We start from the raw sequence: 16,075 nt of genomic DNA, 5'->3' as shown, positions 1-16,075 counted from the left end.
CCAACCACGTCACTGCGGTCTAGGTCCAAGTGGATGGATTTAAGGGTTGGATACGGTTTTAATATCATAATTTACTCAATTGTATAGCAAGTGTTTCACGTGCATGTGTTCCAGTTTTTACACGTGTTAAAATAATAAACATGTAGCCTTGGAATTAATTTCAACTACGTCATTGGCATATCATAAGCATTTTTTCGCATATGGTACAGCCTATATTTTAATTAACGATAGCCTGCCAATATGATCATAGAGAACAAAAAATGAATAATTAATTCAGTAGTAATTTTATTGGATCCAGCATAATACATTACAGTGTCATACTTACAAATATAATCGTGTATGCAATGTTTAAAAAAAATGATATATATAACCAGAACATTTATAATATTCTAATTAAGATAATTTCTTGTTTAAACTAAATATAGAAAATAATGATAATGCAGGCTATATTATTATAACCTGCATTATGATTGTCATAGAAGGCACCAAGGAAACATTTCCTGAAGTAAAACAGATAACTCACAAAACAGTTGAAAAAATATCACAAACTAGGAAACCTGTGCTATAGTGTTCTACCACGGACAGCTCCACATAGTGCCTTGGATGATTTCAAAATAATTGCCGCTGCACATGGCTGGTATGTTGTCATGTATCAAGTGCAGTGACGGACTGGACGGTCTGGCATTTGGGCAGATGCCAGAAGGGCCGCGGCTGTTTTTTGACCCCAGTCCGTCACTGATCAAGTGGCATGTAGGGGCGGCATTAGCTCAGGAGGTAGAGTGGGTGGCTGGTAACCGCAAGGTTGCTGGTTCGATCCCCGGCTCCTCCTAGCTGAGTGTCGTGGTGTCCCTGAGCATCCTAATTGCTCCTGACGAGCTGGCTGTCGCCCTGAGTGGTCAACTCCGCCATCGGTGTCTGAATGTGTGCATGAATGGGTGAATGTCAGTCAACACTGTAAAGCGCTTTGGATAAAAGCGCTATATATAAATGAGGACCATTTAAGTGGCAGTGCAATACAGTTAGACAAATTAAAACACTGGTCATTGTAAGAAGGTGCCTCGTGATGTCCAGCACATTTAATTAGTATTATATTGTGTAGTAATATCTCCGCAGTAGGTAAAGCACCGTTTTTTCTTTGGAGTAGGACTTCAATGTCTACATCAACTAAAAATGCTCATAAACTTTGTTCAATGTTCCTCATGTCCTATTGTGAGAATCAGTCAATTCCAGAATCCAGAATCTAATGAAATGGCTTTGCAGCTAAGCTAAAGAGAAAGAGAAAGGCATCCTGGATAACATGGGAAAATACACTGCAGCAGATCAGAAAGAAGCCGGACAGGATCAAATGAAGTCATACACTAGACTAATACATTATACTGTTAGACAAACCTGATGGTAAACCCTGAAATGATATGTGCATTCATGTTTTATAACACTATCAAAGTACTCGTTTAAGCATGTTTACCTAGTAACACAAATAATGACCAACAGTATGTGTAGACAGTAAACTAGACCAACACGGCCCAGAGCCACTGGACCCTGTTCTGTCCTAAACTAGACCACACCACGGCCCAGAGCCACTGGACCCTGCTCTGTTCTGTCCTAGTGGCTCCATGACGGATGCTTGAAGGTGATCCTGTGGCGCCTGGCCCAATGAGCATAGATGGCCTTCTCGGTGATGAAGCGGTGTCCCCCACGCCGTGCGTGCTCATGGTATCTGTACATCCTGCACTCAGCCACATGGCGGCGCTCGAAGTAGTGGTAGGGAACAACGCTGTTGTTGGTGTGGCTGTCGGAAGTGAGAGGTTTCAGGATTTACACGGTCTGGATACATATCGCTGATAAATGTCCCCTGGCCATACGGTGCCCAGCTACATGTGACCGTATAGGAGTTATACTCAGAGTTGACATGACATAAATAAACATTTTCAGGACATGCGTTTGAAATGTTTCTGACCTGCAGTAGTTTTTGTCAACCATCCCATAGACCTGGATGGTCTCACACACGTCCATGGCCAGGATCATAGTGAAGAACCCAGTGCTGAGGAAAGACCCCGTCTTCATTCTGCAGGAGAGGAAACCAAAAGGCTCCTGACACACTGTGGTAAACACACGCTAGACACCATCATTATTCTCTACTACTATTACCTATTTTTCCCTGTTTCCTTTTCAAACACTTGGTCACAATACTGAATCCTCTCTTTGGTATGGGCGTAGATCCCTAAGGCCGAGTGCTCCCGGGCCATCTTAAGCAGGGCGTTGAACACGCGCCCTGCGCCGTCCTGCCTCATGTGACGCTCAGGACCCCAGAACACGTAGGTGGTGCCCAGGGAGCTCCTGAACAGGTGGTTCTGTTCTCTCAGCAGGAGGGGAACGCTCGTGTGCGACACCACCCGCACCGTGGTGCGGTTGCCCACGTCCTCCTCGTACCCCCGCGTGGGGGCCGTGTTCATGCGGAACACGCAGGCGGCGCGGTCGATCTCCTCTCCGACGCCCGTCCCCAGCATCTGACCCGAGCTGGACACCAGGGCGCACGAGCTGCAGCGCAACTCCAAGAACTGGAGGGAGAGAGAGACGAGAGCAGAGGGAGAGAGAGAGACGAGAGCAGAGGGAGAGAGATAGACGAGAGCAGAGGGAGAGAGAGAGACGAGAGCAGAGGGAGAGAGAGAGACGAGAGCAGAGGGAGAGAGAGACGAGAGCAGAGGGAGAGAGAGACGAGAGCAGAGGGAGAGAGAGACAAGAGTAGAGGGAGAGAGAGAGACGAGCAGAGGGAGAGAGAGAGACGAGAGCAGAGGGAGAGAGACAAGAGCAGAGGGAGAGAGAGAGACGAGAGCAGAGGGAGAGAGAGAGACGAGAGCAGAGGGAGGGAAAGACAAGAGCAGAGGGAGAGAGAGAGACGAGAGCAGAGGGAGAGAGAGACGAGAGCAGAGGGAGAGAGAGACGAGAGCAGAGGGTATTCTGTGAGGACCCCATCATCATATGAAGGTCATGTAAAAGCCTACACTGTCTAAATAAAATATGAATAAAATAATAATAATAATAAAGTAATAAAATAAGAAATCCTTGTACAGTGATCTGCTGACAAATAATAAGCAAGAATTGCTGCAAACTGACACCTATGACGGTGTACTTTGAAATCGAGGCTGTTTTGAGACTAGTGACTGTGGCTGAAGGTTAATGATCTGAAGTCATTGCCTTAGAACGCTGCACGTGACCTACAACCACGTTTGTAGTTGGAGACCAAGAAGTATACGATCTGTAGCCTTGGCCCTACAGCAGTGGCACCTGACCTATCTGAACCAAGACCCACTGTTCCAGTGGCCAGTCTGCCAAGATCTCCAAGTCCAAATAGGGACTTTCTTCTGCTCCGCTGGCCTTCACGTCACCTTTGCCACTTCACACACACACTGCCCAGACCACCGCTGCATGTCGGCAGCAGTGGGTTGCTGGTCAAATCTCTTGATCCAGTATTTGAAGGAATTTTTTTAATTATTATTATTAAAAGCGATATTGTTAGAAGCATTGCAATTCATATTATATAATTCATGTTCTGTGTATAACTAAAGCAGAATAGGTAGTAGTATCCACACATTGTACAAGAGGCTTGAACTCTACTGTCTTCACACTGGTCCAGGTGTGCCCATGGGACGGTGGGACTGAAGCTCACCTGGTTCCTACCGGCGGGGTGGACCCGGACGTACCCTCTGAGGCCAGTGTTGGGCAGAGAGTTGGGGACATGGGGCTGGAGCACATGTCCACCCCACAGTAACAGGACCAGGCTCAGGCTGACCACACCGACCCAGCAGCTCTTCTAAGGAATCAGATCATAAACCACAACTATCCATTTGGGAGTAACGGACGGGTTTGATTCGTCATTAATCCAACACATCATCTGTTGAAAATGACTCCGTGAACACATTCTTACCAGATATTTCATATCATAGCTTGTCTTCTAACTTCTAGTTTCATGATCATAGCAGACTTCTGAGTTTCACATCATCAAGAAATTAATCCGTGTTCCCCTTTCATAGAACAGTTTCTTAGACACTTAAATGTGATTATTATTATTCGAATTAACATATTAATAACAGTTTACATCCACTCGATTAAATCAAAGTCCTTCTAGTCCTCTCGCATATCGCTGACACATTCAAATACCTCCGTCGGGAAAACATTTTAAATCTATAGTTCCTAACGGAAATTAATGTTTTTTTTTTGTCTAACTTAAATCAATTACATCAAGGATGAAGACTATAAAGCAAATGTCACATATCATTTATGTGTATTAATTATTTGCAAGAAAAAATGTATAATGTTTTAATGATTTTTCGCCTATATTAAGGGATGGGCGGGGTCTTCTGCTTTGCCGTCTTTTGTCGATTTCTGATTGGAGTTTCGCCTTACGTTCTACTCGCATTCTGGATCTGATTGGACAGAAACCCCGTCGGTCTTTTTTCTGCGTGTTCAGTTGGTCAGTTCAGGCTTTCAGGCCTGCCTCTTGACTCCACGCTAGTGTGTGATGTGCGCTGACGGCGGAGTGCCCTTCTCTGGAGCCGAAGGTAGGAAGGAACATGGTTTGACTTTCTTTAAAAGAGCTTCTCACTTTGTGTCTCATGCGGTTCATAGTTTCCTGGTTTTATGAAGTCCATTGAGAGGTGACGTGCCGATGTCCCATCGCCCTCATGTATCTGCCTGACCGGACAGAGCAGGCTGTGATTTGACAGATAATGATTTTCACACAGAGCTAGCTGTAGCCGCCAAGTGATCTGTCAATTAAAGTCCTGACCTGATTGTTGATTGTTGAAAGTTAGAGCATATTATCAGCAGAACAGAATCTGGGCGGCTGGGCCTCATGTTTCTGGATATTCAACACATAAACCACATTATAGCAAGTGTCCAGTATGGCCTCAGATGCCAGATAAGGTAATGTGAGATAGTTTCCTTTTATCAACTTCCTTTTATTAACTGTATTCATTAAATATATTCAGTGGAACTACATCTTTTATAATATATAGGCTGTAATATGTATACTGTGATTTAAACAGTTTGTTGGACTGATGTGTTACATTTCCTTAACTTGTAGGCCTGTTCTTGTCTATGCTGCTTGAGCATCGAGATGCTGACTTGTTAGACAAATGCAGACTAGATTGAGTTGATACACAACCGGTAATACTCTAGTTGTATTTTTGATAATGAGCTGCTAGTTACACTTTAGTAAACACATTGCATTTGTAGACTCAAGTAGTTTTCATGAAGTCGACACATTCGTCAGGAGTCAGAGAGAGAAATATCACAAACATGTGGCATCATCTTATGCAAAGTTGTTTAATGAATGCATTGCCTCTTGTTTCAGTGGTTGAGCAGCATGGCACACCATAAGGACATAAACCCACAAGCCCTGTGAGACTTTTGGTACAACAAGGCTTCCACACTCAATGAAGTGACAGAGGACCAGTTCAGAACTGGACGTTGAGGAGTATCACTGTTTAAGGTGAATGGACGTTGAGCAGTATCACTGTTTAAGGTGAATGCCAAGGAGGTTTGAAAGGGGGAGTGGCCTGCGGGCAGTTTCCTTCCTGAGATGTCCCTCAGACGCGCTGACGGGATGTCCATCGCCCAGGCACTGGCCATGACTGTGGCAGAGATCCCGGTCTTCCTCTACTCCACGTTTGGACAGGTAAACTAAACACATGTCTTATCCCCTCAGCATAAGCGCCACCATTTTCAATTCAACATTCAAAATTAATTTCATATTTGTTGTTTTTTTACCAGATTAAAATATTGAAAGGGCTATTTATGAAATGAAGGTTCACATTTCTAGTCATAAAAACGAAACCAGCAAGTTAATTGTTTTGGCCTTGTTGTCTTTTCTGTGTTTCAGTCCATATTCTCCCAGTTGAAGCTGAGTCCAAACCTGAAGAAGATTCTGTTTGCCACGGCCCTGGGCAGCGTGGCGCTGGCGCTCACCGCCCACCAGATGAAGAGGAGGGGGAGGAAGAGGAAGCAGGTCACGCAGAGCAAAGACGCGCAGAAGAATGGAGCTGGGCTGCTTGAGATGCCGATGAGGACAGGCAGACCCTCGTCGCTTAAGAGAGGTGGTCGACCCAAAGAAGATCTAGTCAGGGGCTGGGAGACATATCATGATATAACTTGATCATATTGATCGATATCGATAACTATTGATCATTTTAATGACCTAACAAGACTAGGAATTACCATGCTGGATTTAAACACTGTTCCACTTCCACTGTTCTTCATTGATAAATAATCCAATGTCGATCCGTGTTTGTGGAACAAACCCAGCTGCTAGATTCAGTGGTCCAGTCTCTTATCAATATATATTGAACATGTTTTATATTGATGTTGATCAAAAGTCTATCACCATACGATAATGTATTGTTTTATTGCCCAGGCTGGATAGTGTAGTGGCTTAGGATGTTCAAATCAATTTGATTTGAACATCAACTTGAACTTGGCGCACACAGAGGCAGGTGCAGTCAACTCCAACTCTATTCTGGAATACGATTTCAAATTGACACAACTTGAATTCACTTGTGGGGCTTTGCATCTGATACATAAACTCATAGTGATAGGATTATTTTCCTATTTCTTATTTTCTTATAATTCTGTTATTGTTTTGGTCTAAGGTCCATTTCCTGGTCGTCCGAGTCCAAGCATGCGCAGTAATGACACCATGAGTGGAGTCTCCTCTCTGGCGCCCAGCAAACACTCAAGCTCCTCCCACAGTCTGGCGTCGGTACGTAGGCTCAACGCCTTGAGTTCTGCTTGATATTTCTTTATATTGGTGGTCTTCCCTTTGCAACCGTGTTGTGTGTGTGTGTGTGTGTGTGTGTGTATAGATGCGGGCCCCACTCTCTCCAAACCACTCAGTGACCCCGGCGGCGCCGTGGGACGCGGAGCCCGTAGTGGAGGAGCCCGGCTCAGCTGAGGACGCCAACGCTGAGAACCTGTACATCATGGGTGAGAGAGAGAGAGAGAGAGGGGGGGGGGGGGGGGGAGGGAGGGAGGGGGAGAGAGAGATTAAAGTTAAATGAGATGATCAAATGGAATGACACATTATCATTCATACCAAATGTACTTAATAAGCAAAAACTAGACCAAGTGGTCTTGAAGGAGTTTTATTGACTCACTCAGTGTGGGTTGAATATAAAACTTACGGAACACCACAGATTTGGGAATTATAAACTAAACAGGCAGTTAATTAGTACAATTGTAAAGCAACACTGCAAGTTTAGTTACATTCAAATAAGTAGCACCACAGATTTGGGAATTGTAAACAGGCTGTCACTTACTGCAAGTGTAATTGCAAAATAATTCTGATATGAATGTTGACATTCTGTGGGCAAAAAAACGCGTTCATTTTTATTAATCAAATTAAAATAGGATTGCGATAACACAGTATTATCGCGCTAATTTGATCGCCCTAATATTTAAATATATTGGAGGGGTCATAACATTTTATAGCAAACGGGCGCAAACTGTTCCTACCTGCAGGCTTACGGAAAGAGTCAAACCATGACGGTCTCTTTGGTGACTCTCTGATTGTATTGATCAGCTCTTTGACTGCGTTCACATCTCAGCATATGTTAACTTTGAAACGGCATCTTGAAAGGCAAGGTTCATGTTGAGGGCGTTACGATGCACGTACAGCGCCTCTTCTTGTATGTCCTTGACGCGCTTGTAAGCCCGACCTGGGGTTCGGGACAACGCCCCTTCACTGTGGTATAATGAGAACATACCACAGCCTGTCGTGATCTATTGCTTAAATGGACCGTACTGAAATGTGCATACGCATGAGTTATGCAAGTTCTCAGTAAACGACACTGAGCGTTAAACTGCCTCCTTTGCCATCTTCACAGTGACCCTGTGACCTCATGGCAGTGGAGCACAATGTGGCAGACGGGAGAACTCCTGCTGCTCACGATATGATACGCAATACATGGCCTGCGATACCGATAATATACAGCGATTCTGCAATAATCAATATATTGTTAGACACTCTTATAACGATACATCACGATGCGTGTCAAACTATGAATACAAAATTACTGTGAAAAGGTAAAGTGCTGGATTTCTTTCTTTATTCGTGGTCCAGAGTTTTTCAATGACTCGTCTTTGGTTGGTTCAATTCCATTCAAGTTTCCTACGTTCATCTGTTTAGAGCGCCTTATTTTATTAATTAAAATATCGATATTTGGGGCGATATTTCCTGTCTAACTCTTCAGGAATAATAAAAAAAAATTAAAATAAAAAGAGATTTATTTTTGTCATATGAAAATATTCTATAGATATTTGCCGCCAGTGTATTCTCGTATCATACGAAGAAGGGCGACGATGTATCGCCCTTTCGATACTTTGTCCCACCCCTAGTGTTTACTGTATTTTCTTTCTCAGTCTTAGTAAAAAAATGTCCAATGAATTTGGCTTCATTTACATTCACCTTTTAGATGTAATGTTCTCCTGAAGCCTAACTTAGTTGCTGAGCGCTGCTCCAGGATGAGGCGGTGCTCGGTGTCTCCCCTCATGCTCCGTCTCTGTGTTCGTCTCCCAGGCATGGAGCTGTTTGAGGAGGCCCTTCAGAAGTGGGAGCTGGCCCTGAACATCCGCCACCACACCCGCTCCTCCTCCAGTACCAGCCTGGCCCTGCAGGGGGCCGCGGCGTGCGTCGAGGTTCCTATGGTAACGTCTGTGGTTGCTGCGTATCAATAGGCTGGGGGGTTTTAACTCCGCTAGTGCACCTAACAGAGAGGAGAGAACAGAGACCTTTCAGAAAAATACAGGATGAGATCGCTGTCATTCAACTTTGGTAGTCATGGAAACCAGGCTCAGGGAAACCGGGTGGATTAACCTCTGGGGCCTCTACCAATAGTCTACCAATAGTCTTTTTTGCATAGGAACTTTCCTTTTTTAAGGAGATGACCCAGAAGTAGTTGGAGGAAAGGTCGTTAGGAAAGGAGCCTCGATGCATCCTTTAACCCTCCTTTAGCGTAGGTTACTCCTGACCAACCTTTAGGAAAGGAAAGGAGATATTGGTATTCCATAATCCTTTACGGTGGCAATATAAAAAAAAAAACAGGCCACCGACGAAGTTTACCGACTCTACGCGAAGACGCATGAGAGACGGGGTAAAGCAGAAGAAGAGAAGAGAATAAAATGATAATAATGGATTCCAATTCCAGAAACATAATTATTTGAATCTAAATTAATTAATTTATTGCTGGTTAGTAAGCACATAATATACACCATAAGAAAATAGAATGCTGACTTCACATCTAAGAAAGACAACTGGGGGCAGTTAATTTCAACATCAACATAAGATTAGCCTCTTTTTTTTCACATATGAATTTGGATTCAAGTGGCCTCAAATATTCACGTTGGCCAAATCCAAAAGTGATTCTCACTGTTGGCGATAACCTGATTAAATCAATACGAGAAGAACGCATGGATCGAAGAGCGCTTGTTGTAGTCAGTTTTCAGAAAATTGTAGTTTCACACTAGAGGTCAGCAATACTGGAATTCGTGGAATTCATTTTAAACAGTGCAGTCTTTTCCTATGTTCGAAAGCACCTTTAATCTCTCCTTGCCCGATGACGTTTTCCACAAAGATTAAGGAAAGGAGGCATAAAGGTTAGGAGATGTGACTAAAGGCCCCTGACACCAGGACACGTGGTGGGGGAGGAAACCCAGACAGGAAGTGGCAGCCGTGTAGTGAGGGTCAGATAAGGCTTCATTTTGCTGTCATTTCCATCTGTGTAACAACGCGCCACAACCTTATTTTGAAGAAAAAAATAATAATAATTCTAAACCCTAACCCTTATTATTCAGAAACTACTCACACAGAATGAAGTTACCGAAAATGGAAAGAACCTTTATACTGCGCCAACAGGAGAAGAGCTATTAATGATGCAATACGGTTTTTATTACAGTATTAATCATGCATTTTCCCTATAAATATTGTTGACCCAGTGATGCGTTACTATAAACTTCATTCAGCTTCAGGCGGAGGCCCGCCACAAAGGCTTTGCAGAGAAGTTGGAGACGCTCCTCCACCGGGCATACCACCTGCAGGAGGACTTCGGCAGCTCCATCCCTCCAGACAGCCTGCTGGCAGACTTCGGTAGGAACCGCAACGTTAAGATCTGACATACTGAGTTCAGCATGTGGCTTCAGATCCAAAGTGCAGTCCTGGGGCACAGTGTGTTGTTTGAGCTCAGCCGTTAATCCTTCAGTGACGTCAGTGCTGGACTGGATTTATGCTCTCATTTGTTAATATGCCCCAGTTTCATGAACATCATATCAAACTTTGAATCAGGTGATTAAAGTAGTAAGTTGCTTTGGATAAAGTGTATCAAATGACATAATGCAATGTAAGGACTTGGTATTATGTATTGTTGCTGATAATGTTTAATTCATCATTTTTAGAAATGTGCAGCTTTTGGTCATTTCCGTTTTAGTTTTTTCTCTAATAATGATAACATGAATTAAAGATCTTGACCTCTACCTCATTTTGCCTGATAACTAAACCATTCAGCATGTCCATTGAACATTGACAATAAGAGTTGTTGTTGCGTATAATGGATTTGGATGGTTTGTGTTGGGGTGTGTCAGAAAGTGAAGGAACTCTGATCCTGCCTCGAATCGAGAGCTCGCAGAGACAGGGAGAGGACGACACCACCACCATCACCTCTGATGACTCCTTCTTCTCCGCCGCTGAGGTCGGTTGTTCGGGAGAACACCCAGGATGTGCTCTCATGTTGGATATACATCTGACACTTACACTTACACTTCACATGACACTTTACTACACCTCATTACTTGTTATTATTTATTACCACTGATTTAGTTTCTCTTATTACTTAATACTTACTTACTTACTTACTTACTTACTTACTTACTTACTTAATTTATTTATCTATGCTGCTACTTATTATTTACATCATTTTATTTTTACTTCTCTTTATTTACTTTATCTTGTACTGTTGCTGCTATGTGGCTGTTGAAGAACCAAGCCGAAGAATTTGACTCTTGTGTAAATGTCCAATAAGATGTAATAAAAGTGATTGTGAACGTGTCCGACTCAAGGCCTCCTCTTGACCCCTGCAGCTGTTCGACGCCATGTCCCTGGAGGAGCCCTACCAGCCGCTGAAGCAGGCTGCTCTCTATGAAGAGGCGCTGGCGCTGGTGCGGGACGACAAGGTCATCTTCCGCTCGCTCCGGTACGCAGTGGAACACACGCTTACCCCGGTCTCTACTGCTAGGATCTACAGGATGTAGGCCATTCATATAGGCCATTCATATGTGTCCTGTTTCTGTGAGCAGAACTGAACTACTGGAGTGTTACGGTGACCAAGACTTCCTCGCAAAACTTCATTGTGTGAGACAAGCATTCCAGGTGAGCATTGTTTTTATGTCCCGTATGTCATGGTCATGTGCAGTATGTCATGGTCATGTGCAGTATGTCATGGTCATGTCCAGTATGTCATGATAATGTCCCGTATGTCATGGTTATGTGCAGTATGTCATGTGCAGTATGTCATGGTAATGTCATGGTCATGTGCAGTATGTCATGGTCATGTGCAGTATTTCATGGTCATGGTCATGTGCAGAATGTCATGGTCATATCCAGTATGTCATGATAATGTCCCGTATGTCATGGTCATGTGCAGTATGTCATGGTAATGTCATGGTCATGGTCAGATGATTGTTGTCTGTTCTCCAGGTTCTTCTATCGGACGGAACACAACGCACATTCTTCATGGAGACGGGGAAACAGATGATTGCAGGCTTGATGGTGAAAGCCAACAAGGTAAATCCCACAAAGAACGTCCAATTAAATTGTATTTGTATAGCGCTTAATCACAAAGGCTAATAGGGCTTACCAGGTCATATATGTATGACCCCCCCTGACCCTAGCCTCCCAGAGGGATGATCAGGAGTGCAGTGGGTGCCGTTATTGACTAACATACATGCTAAACATTAGAGTAGGAACCGTCTGTCGTATCCAACTCTTCAAACCCAAACGCTGTTTCTGTGGGTTGAACTGGTTTTCTCTGTTCCCGTTGGTCCCACCAGAGTCCGAAAGGTTTCCTGGAGAGCTACCAGGACATGCTGCTGTACACCCAGAGGGAGGACACCTGGCCCCTCACCAAGATGGAGCTGGAGGGCCGAGGGGTGAGCCAGGAGCCTTTGGGGTGTGCCCGCACTCTTTCCTATGTCGCCCCTTTTTGCGTCTCTTTCCCCCTCGTCACACGGGGGTGTTTTCCACTCGGTCCGCAGGTGGTGTGCATGAACTTCTTTGACATCGTGTTGGACTTCATCCTGATGGACGCCTTCGAGGACCTGGAGGAGCCGCCCTCGTCCGTGGTGGCCGTGCTCAGGAACCGCTGGCTCTCCGAGAGCTTCAAGGAGACGGTGGGCGCCGCAGCGCAGGGCTCACAACGATGTCTTCAATGAGGCCTTGTACTAAGTGTATGCGTGTGTGTGTGTGTGTGATCATAACAGGCGCTGGCTACCGCTTGCTGGTCGGTCCTCAAAGCCAAGCGGCGACTCCTCATGGTGAGTTAACGGCGGCGGTGAGCTCCCCGCTGGGTTGGTCTTGTGGGCTTTAGTTCCTGTGTGGACAAGACGGCCAACACTGATGTGGAAGTGGGTTGAGAATAAAGTGGGAATGAGGAGGGAATGTCGTGCAGCACGACGGATGGACTCCAAAGATATTCCTGTGAAACTGGGAGGGTGTTTTGATGGGTTCTATGTCGTAGGTTCCTGACGGCTTCATCTCTCACTTCTATGCCATATCGGAGCACGTCAGCCCCGTCCTCGCCTTCGGCTTCTTGGGGCCGAGGCAGCAGCTCAGAGAAGTGTGCACCATCTTCAAGGTGAGGCGTGATGAACAACATGGAGTAGTAGTAGTAGTAGTAGTGTAGGTGTAGTAGTAGTATAGGTGTAGTAGTATAGGTGTAGGTGTAGTAGTATAGGTGTAGGTGTAGTAGTATAGGTGTAGGTGTCGGTGTAGTAGTGTAGGTGCACCATGTCAGACGTCATGTCCCTCTCTTGTCCACTTTTGTTGCACAGCAATATATCTTCTAAGAAACCTTTAGTTCATTGTTTTCTCAAAGGAAGACTGTAGCAGAAACAACACAATAGACAAATAGAAAATCTTTCATATATACACTACTGTTCAAAAGTTTGGGACCACTTAGAAATGTCCTTATTTATTTAAAGAAAAGCACTTTTTTTCAATGAAGATAACATTAAATTAATCAGAAATACAGTCTAGACATTATTAATGTGGTAAATGACTATTCTAGCAGAAAACGGCAGATTTTTAATGGAACACATCTGGAAAAATAATAGTCTATTATTGACATGAATCATCCTGGATAAACGTAACCCTCTCAATAATCGCAACGTTAGTGAAACTACATGTGTTCTTTTTTTCTCGTCAGCAACAAATAGTGCAGTACCTGAAGGACATGTTTGACCACGACAAGGTGCGCTTCACCTCCGCCCCGTGCCTGGCCCAGGACATCCTCAGCCTCTCCCACCGCCGCAGCGACATCCTGCTGGGCTACCTGGGCATCGACGGCCTGCAGGAGCTCAACGGAGCCCTGCCGGCCACAGACACAGGCAGCGCCCCGGGGTCCTAGAGCCCGCCCTGCGTGGCCGCTGGGCCGCTGTGTACATAGGACCGGGGCTTTGGGAGGATGGAGAAAGAAGTGGAAACTAGGCTGCTGTTTGTACGACGTCGTTTTAATCCAAACTGATGCTTCGGACTGTAGAACAAACCCGTCCCTCGGTTTGTTTACGTTAAACACTGTAATAAAAATCAGTAAATCAGAACATTATGAAGACGAGGAGCCTGGACGTGCTGCACGTTGTCCCATGTTCCTCTACAAACTGTTTAACAAGGAGGTCCCAAAAATCAGTGTTTGATTGATTTAGATTGTATCTGGAAGCTGTGGTCGTCACTGGTACCACAATGTCGGAGCATTATTTACATTGTATCAAGTGTATGCCCCCCCCCCCCCCCGTGTAAAGTGGTGGCCACCATGTCTCTAGTTTGGTCAGCAACCTGAATGTTATTTAGTATTTATTCCATTTCCCCGTGTGTTTAAGGGACACATTTGTCCGTGGAGAAGTTGTATATTTTTAATAAAGGCTTCCTCCTTGGTAAAAATGTTTTTGATAATTTCCAAGTCACTCAAACTTCAATCATTGATATTTAAACTGCTTAACTGTTGTCATATATTGCAGCAATGGAAAAACATAAACAAAGCTGTTACAGAAAAGATATGATATTGAAATGTTGTGATTTTTTTTTTTTTCTTTCCATAAAATAACCACTCACTAATTGATCTTATTCCACCCATATTTCCTGCTTTCTTTCTCTGTGGCCTCCTATCTGTTGGTACAACGGCCCACACTGAGATTGCGGAGTAAAGAGACATTTTACTGTTACTGTCAGTGGATCAAGTGTTCAACTTTCAAATGTTCTCTGTTCCAATATGTGCTTTGGCAGTAACATTTACCACTGAAGTCCTGGCTTAACCATTTCTCTTAGAGAATGTTCATTCTCTTGGGGAGATGGAATTGGTCAGTTCTATAACTCATTTGTAAGTTATGATAATGACAATAGTAAAGTAATAGTTACTTTTTAAGTGATTGGATACATCATATCTCAGAAGTGCTTGTACATATGTATGTCATAGTGATTATATTGGTTTCTAAAATCTGAAGAATAGTTACAATTACTATTTTCTCACACAATATATTGCTACTTGCAACGAAAAAATGCTTGTATACTACTGTACACATTGAATCGTTTAGGAGAGCGGTGGCAGTTTCCAATCTACCTTGGTAGCAGTATCATGTCTGCTCGTCAATATACAGAAGCAAAGAACCAGGCATAATAGTGTGAACCAAAAAGAGTGATTGGTATCAGACCAGAAATGTTATGATACTGAAGGAAAGGATTCCCTAACTGAAGAATACACTGTTGTATCTTAAAAATATCTGGTCAACTTCCCAACTTTTCAACTACATCTTCTTAAAAGGTTCAGTTGAATGATACACTTGAGGAGATTTCTTGAAAACTATTCTTTGTTTCTTAGTATAAGCTTATGGTGTCAGCGCCAAATTGTTGATTACAAGTCTTTTGTGATTGGGAATGAATTACATGGTATCCACACTTGAAACTGAAACGTAACTATGATAACTTTATAATTATGAATTTGCTGTAAGACAATTCCTGAAAAAACTAAAGAATTAACCTTGACTCATAAATCCCTTAAACAGTTTCATGATTTTTACTTTTTACTTTTGTTATTTTCCTTGTATTCCTGCATTAATGTTATTGTATTTATAATACTGTAAGTATTTTAATGATTTTTAAAAAGTTCAATATGGGTACGTATCATACATAAAATGGTATTTTACAACTTACTTGGTTAAGTGATTACATAATCAGAAAGCCCAGAGCAGATGTATCAAGAATATTTAATTCAGCCTTGCATGTGTCCCTTGTATCATTTGGATTACTTTTCTTTAGATAAGAATCCATGTTTTTATAAACAGAAACTAATATTTTTGTAGTTTCTTGTCCTAATTTGCCCCGTAATATAAAGATATTATTTAAAACAGAATAGTTATGTTGGAACGTTCCCTCTCTCTTTGGGCTCTTGACTCTTTCTATTTTGAAATGATGCAACCAAACATTGTACAATTTGTATTCCATATGCTATACAGAGTAATTTTATTATTTTAGTGTTCCAATGATTGTCAATCTGACATTATGGGTCATTAGTGTTCCAATTAATTTGTATTATAATCTATAAAATTAGCAATGTCAATTTTTTTACATCATCGATTTGAAATGTCTTATTTTGTCCCTTATTCTGTATATATTTCAATGTTCTACCATTCTATTATTTCTTCAAATAAATGTACTTCTCTACACCGACAGTGTGAGGTGAGCAGCTGACCAATTTATTCAGAAGACGCAGCTGTACATTTTGGAATCAGCTGTTGTTAACTTGTTTATCTATTTCTCTCTTAA

At 43.1% G+C, this 16,075-nt stretch overlaps 2 protein-coding genes across 3 annotated transcripts; one reads left to right on the top strand and one right to left on the bottom strand.

The window, feature by feature from the left end:
* Nucleotides 1-344: 344 nt before the first annotated feature.
* On the bottom strand, nucleotides 345-4,136 carry st6galnac4 (ST6 (alpha-N-acetyl-neuraminyl-2,3-beta-galactosyl-1,3)-N-acetylgalactosaminide alpha-2,6-sialyltransferase 4). Its single transcript, XM_084482797.1, has 5 exons — nucleotides 3,926-4,136; nucleotides 3,668-3,811; nucleotides 2,149-2,558; nucleotides 1,958-2,065; nucleotides 345-1,789 (listed from the first exon to the last, which is right to left on the bottom strand). The coding sequence occupies exons 1-5, from the start codon at nucleotides 3,935-3,937 to the stop codon at nucleotides 1,603-1,605; spliced, it is 861 nt and encodes a 286-aa protein (XP_084338923.1). The 5' UTR covers nucleotides 3,938-4,136; the 3' UTR covers nucleotides 345-1,602.
* A 390-nt stretch (nucleotides 4,137-4,526) lies between these two features.
* Nucleotides 4,527-15,965, top strand: miga2 (mitoguardin 2). Of its 2 annotated transcripts, none has more exons than XM_084483006.1 (16): nucleotides 4,527-4,559; nucleotides 5,354-5,677; nucleotides 5,882-6,095; nucleotides 6,648-6,757; nucleotides 6,861-6,981; nucleotides 8,573-8,700; nucleotides 10,015-10,138; nucleotides 10,630-10,736; nucleotides 11,125-11,237; nucleotides 11,341-11,413; nucleotides 11,741-11,827; nucleotides 12,094-12,192; nucleotides 12,298-12,432; nucleotides 12,523-12,576; nucleotides 12,780-12,896; nucleotides 13,467-15,965. In XM_084483006.1, the coding sequence occupies exons 2-16, from the start codon at nucleotides 5,582-5,584 to the stop codon at nucleotides 13,665-13,667; spliced, it is 1,779 nt and encodes a 592-aa protein (XP_084339132.1). In that variant the 5' UTR covers nucleotides 4,527-4,559; nucleotides 5,354-5,581; the 3' UTR covers nucleotides 13,668-15,965. The 2 variants fall into 2 exon arrangements, with proteins under 2 accessions (XP_084339132.1, XP_084339133.1); XM_084483007.1 differs by lacking the exon at nucleotides 4,527-4,559 and adding an exon at nucleotides 4,589-4,923.
* Nucleotides 15,966-16,075: the final 110 nt, after the last annotated feature.

This window comes from Micromesistius poutassou (genome assembly GCF_964030765.1).
Source record: "Micromesistius poutassou genome assembly, chromosome: 18".
Classification (NCBI taxonomy): Eukaryota; Metazoa; Chordata; class Actinopteri; order Gadiformes; family Gadidae; genus Micromesistius; species Micromesistius poutassou.
The sequence above is the reverse complement of the archived record's forward strand: the minus strand, read 5'-3'. Positions and strand labels throughout refer to the sequence as shown.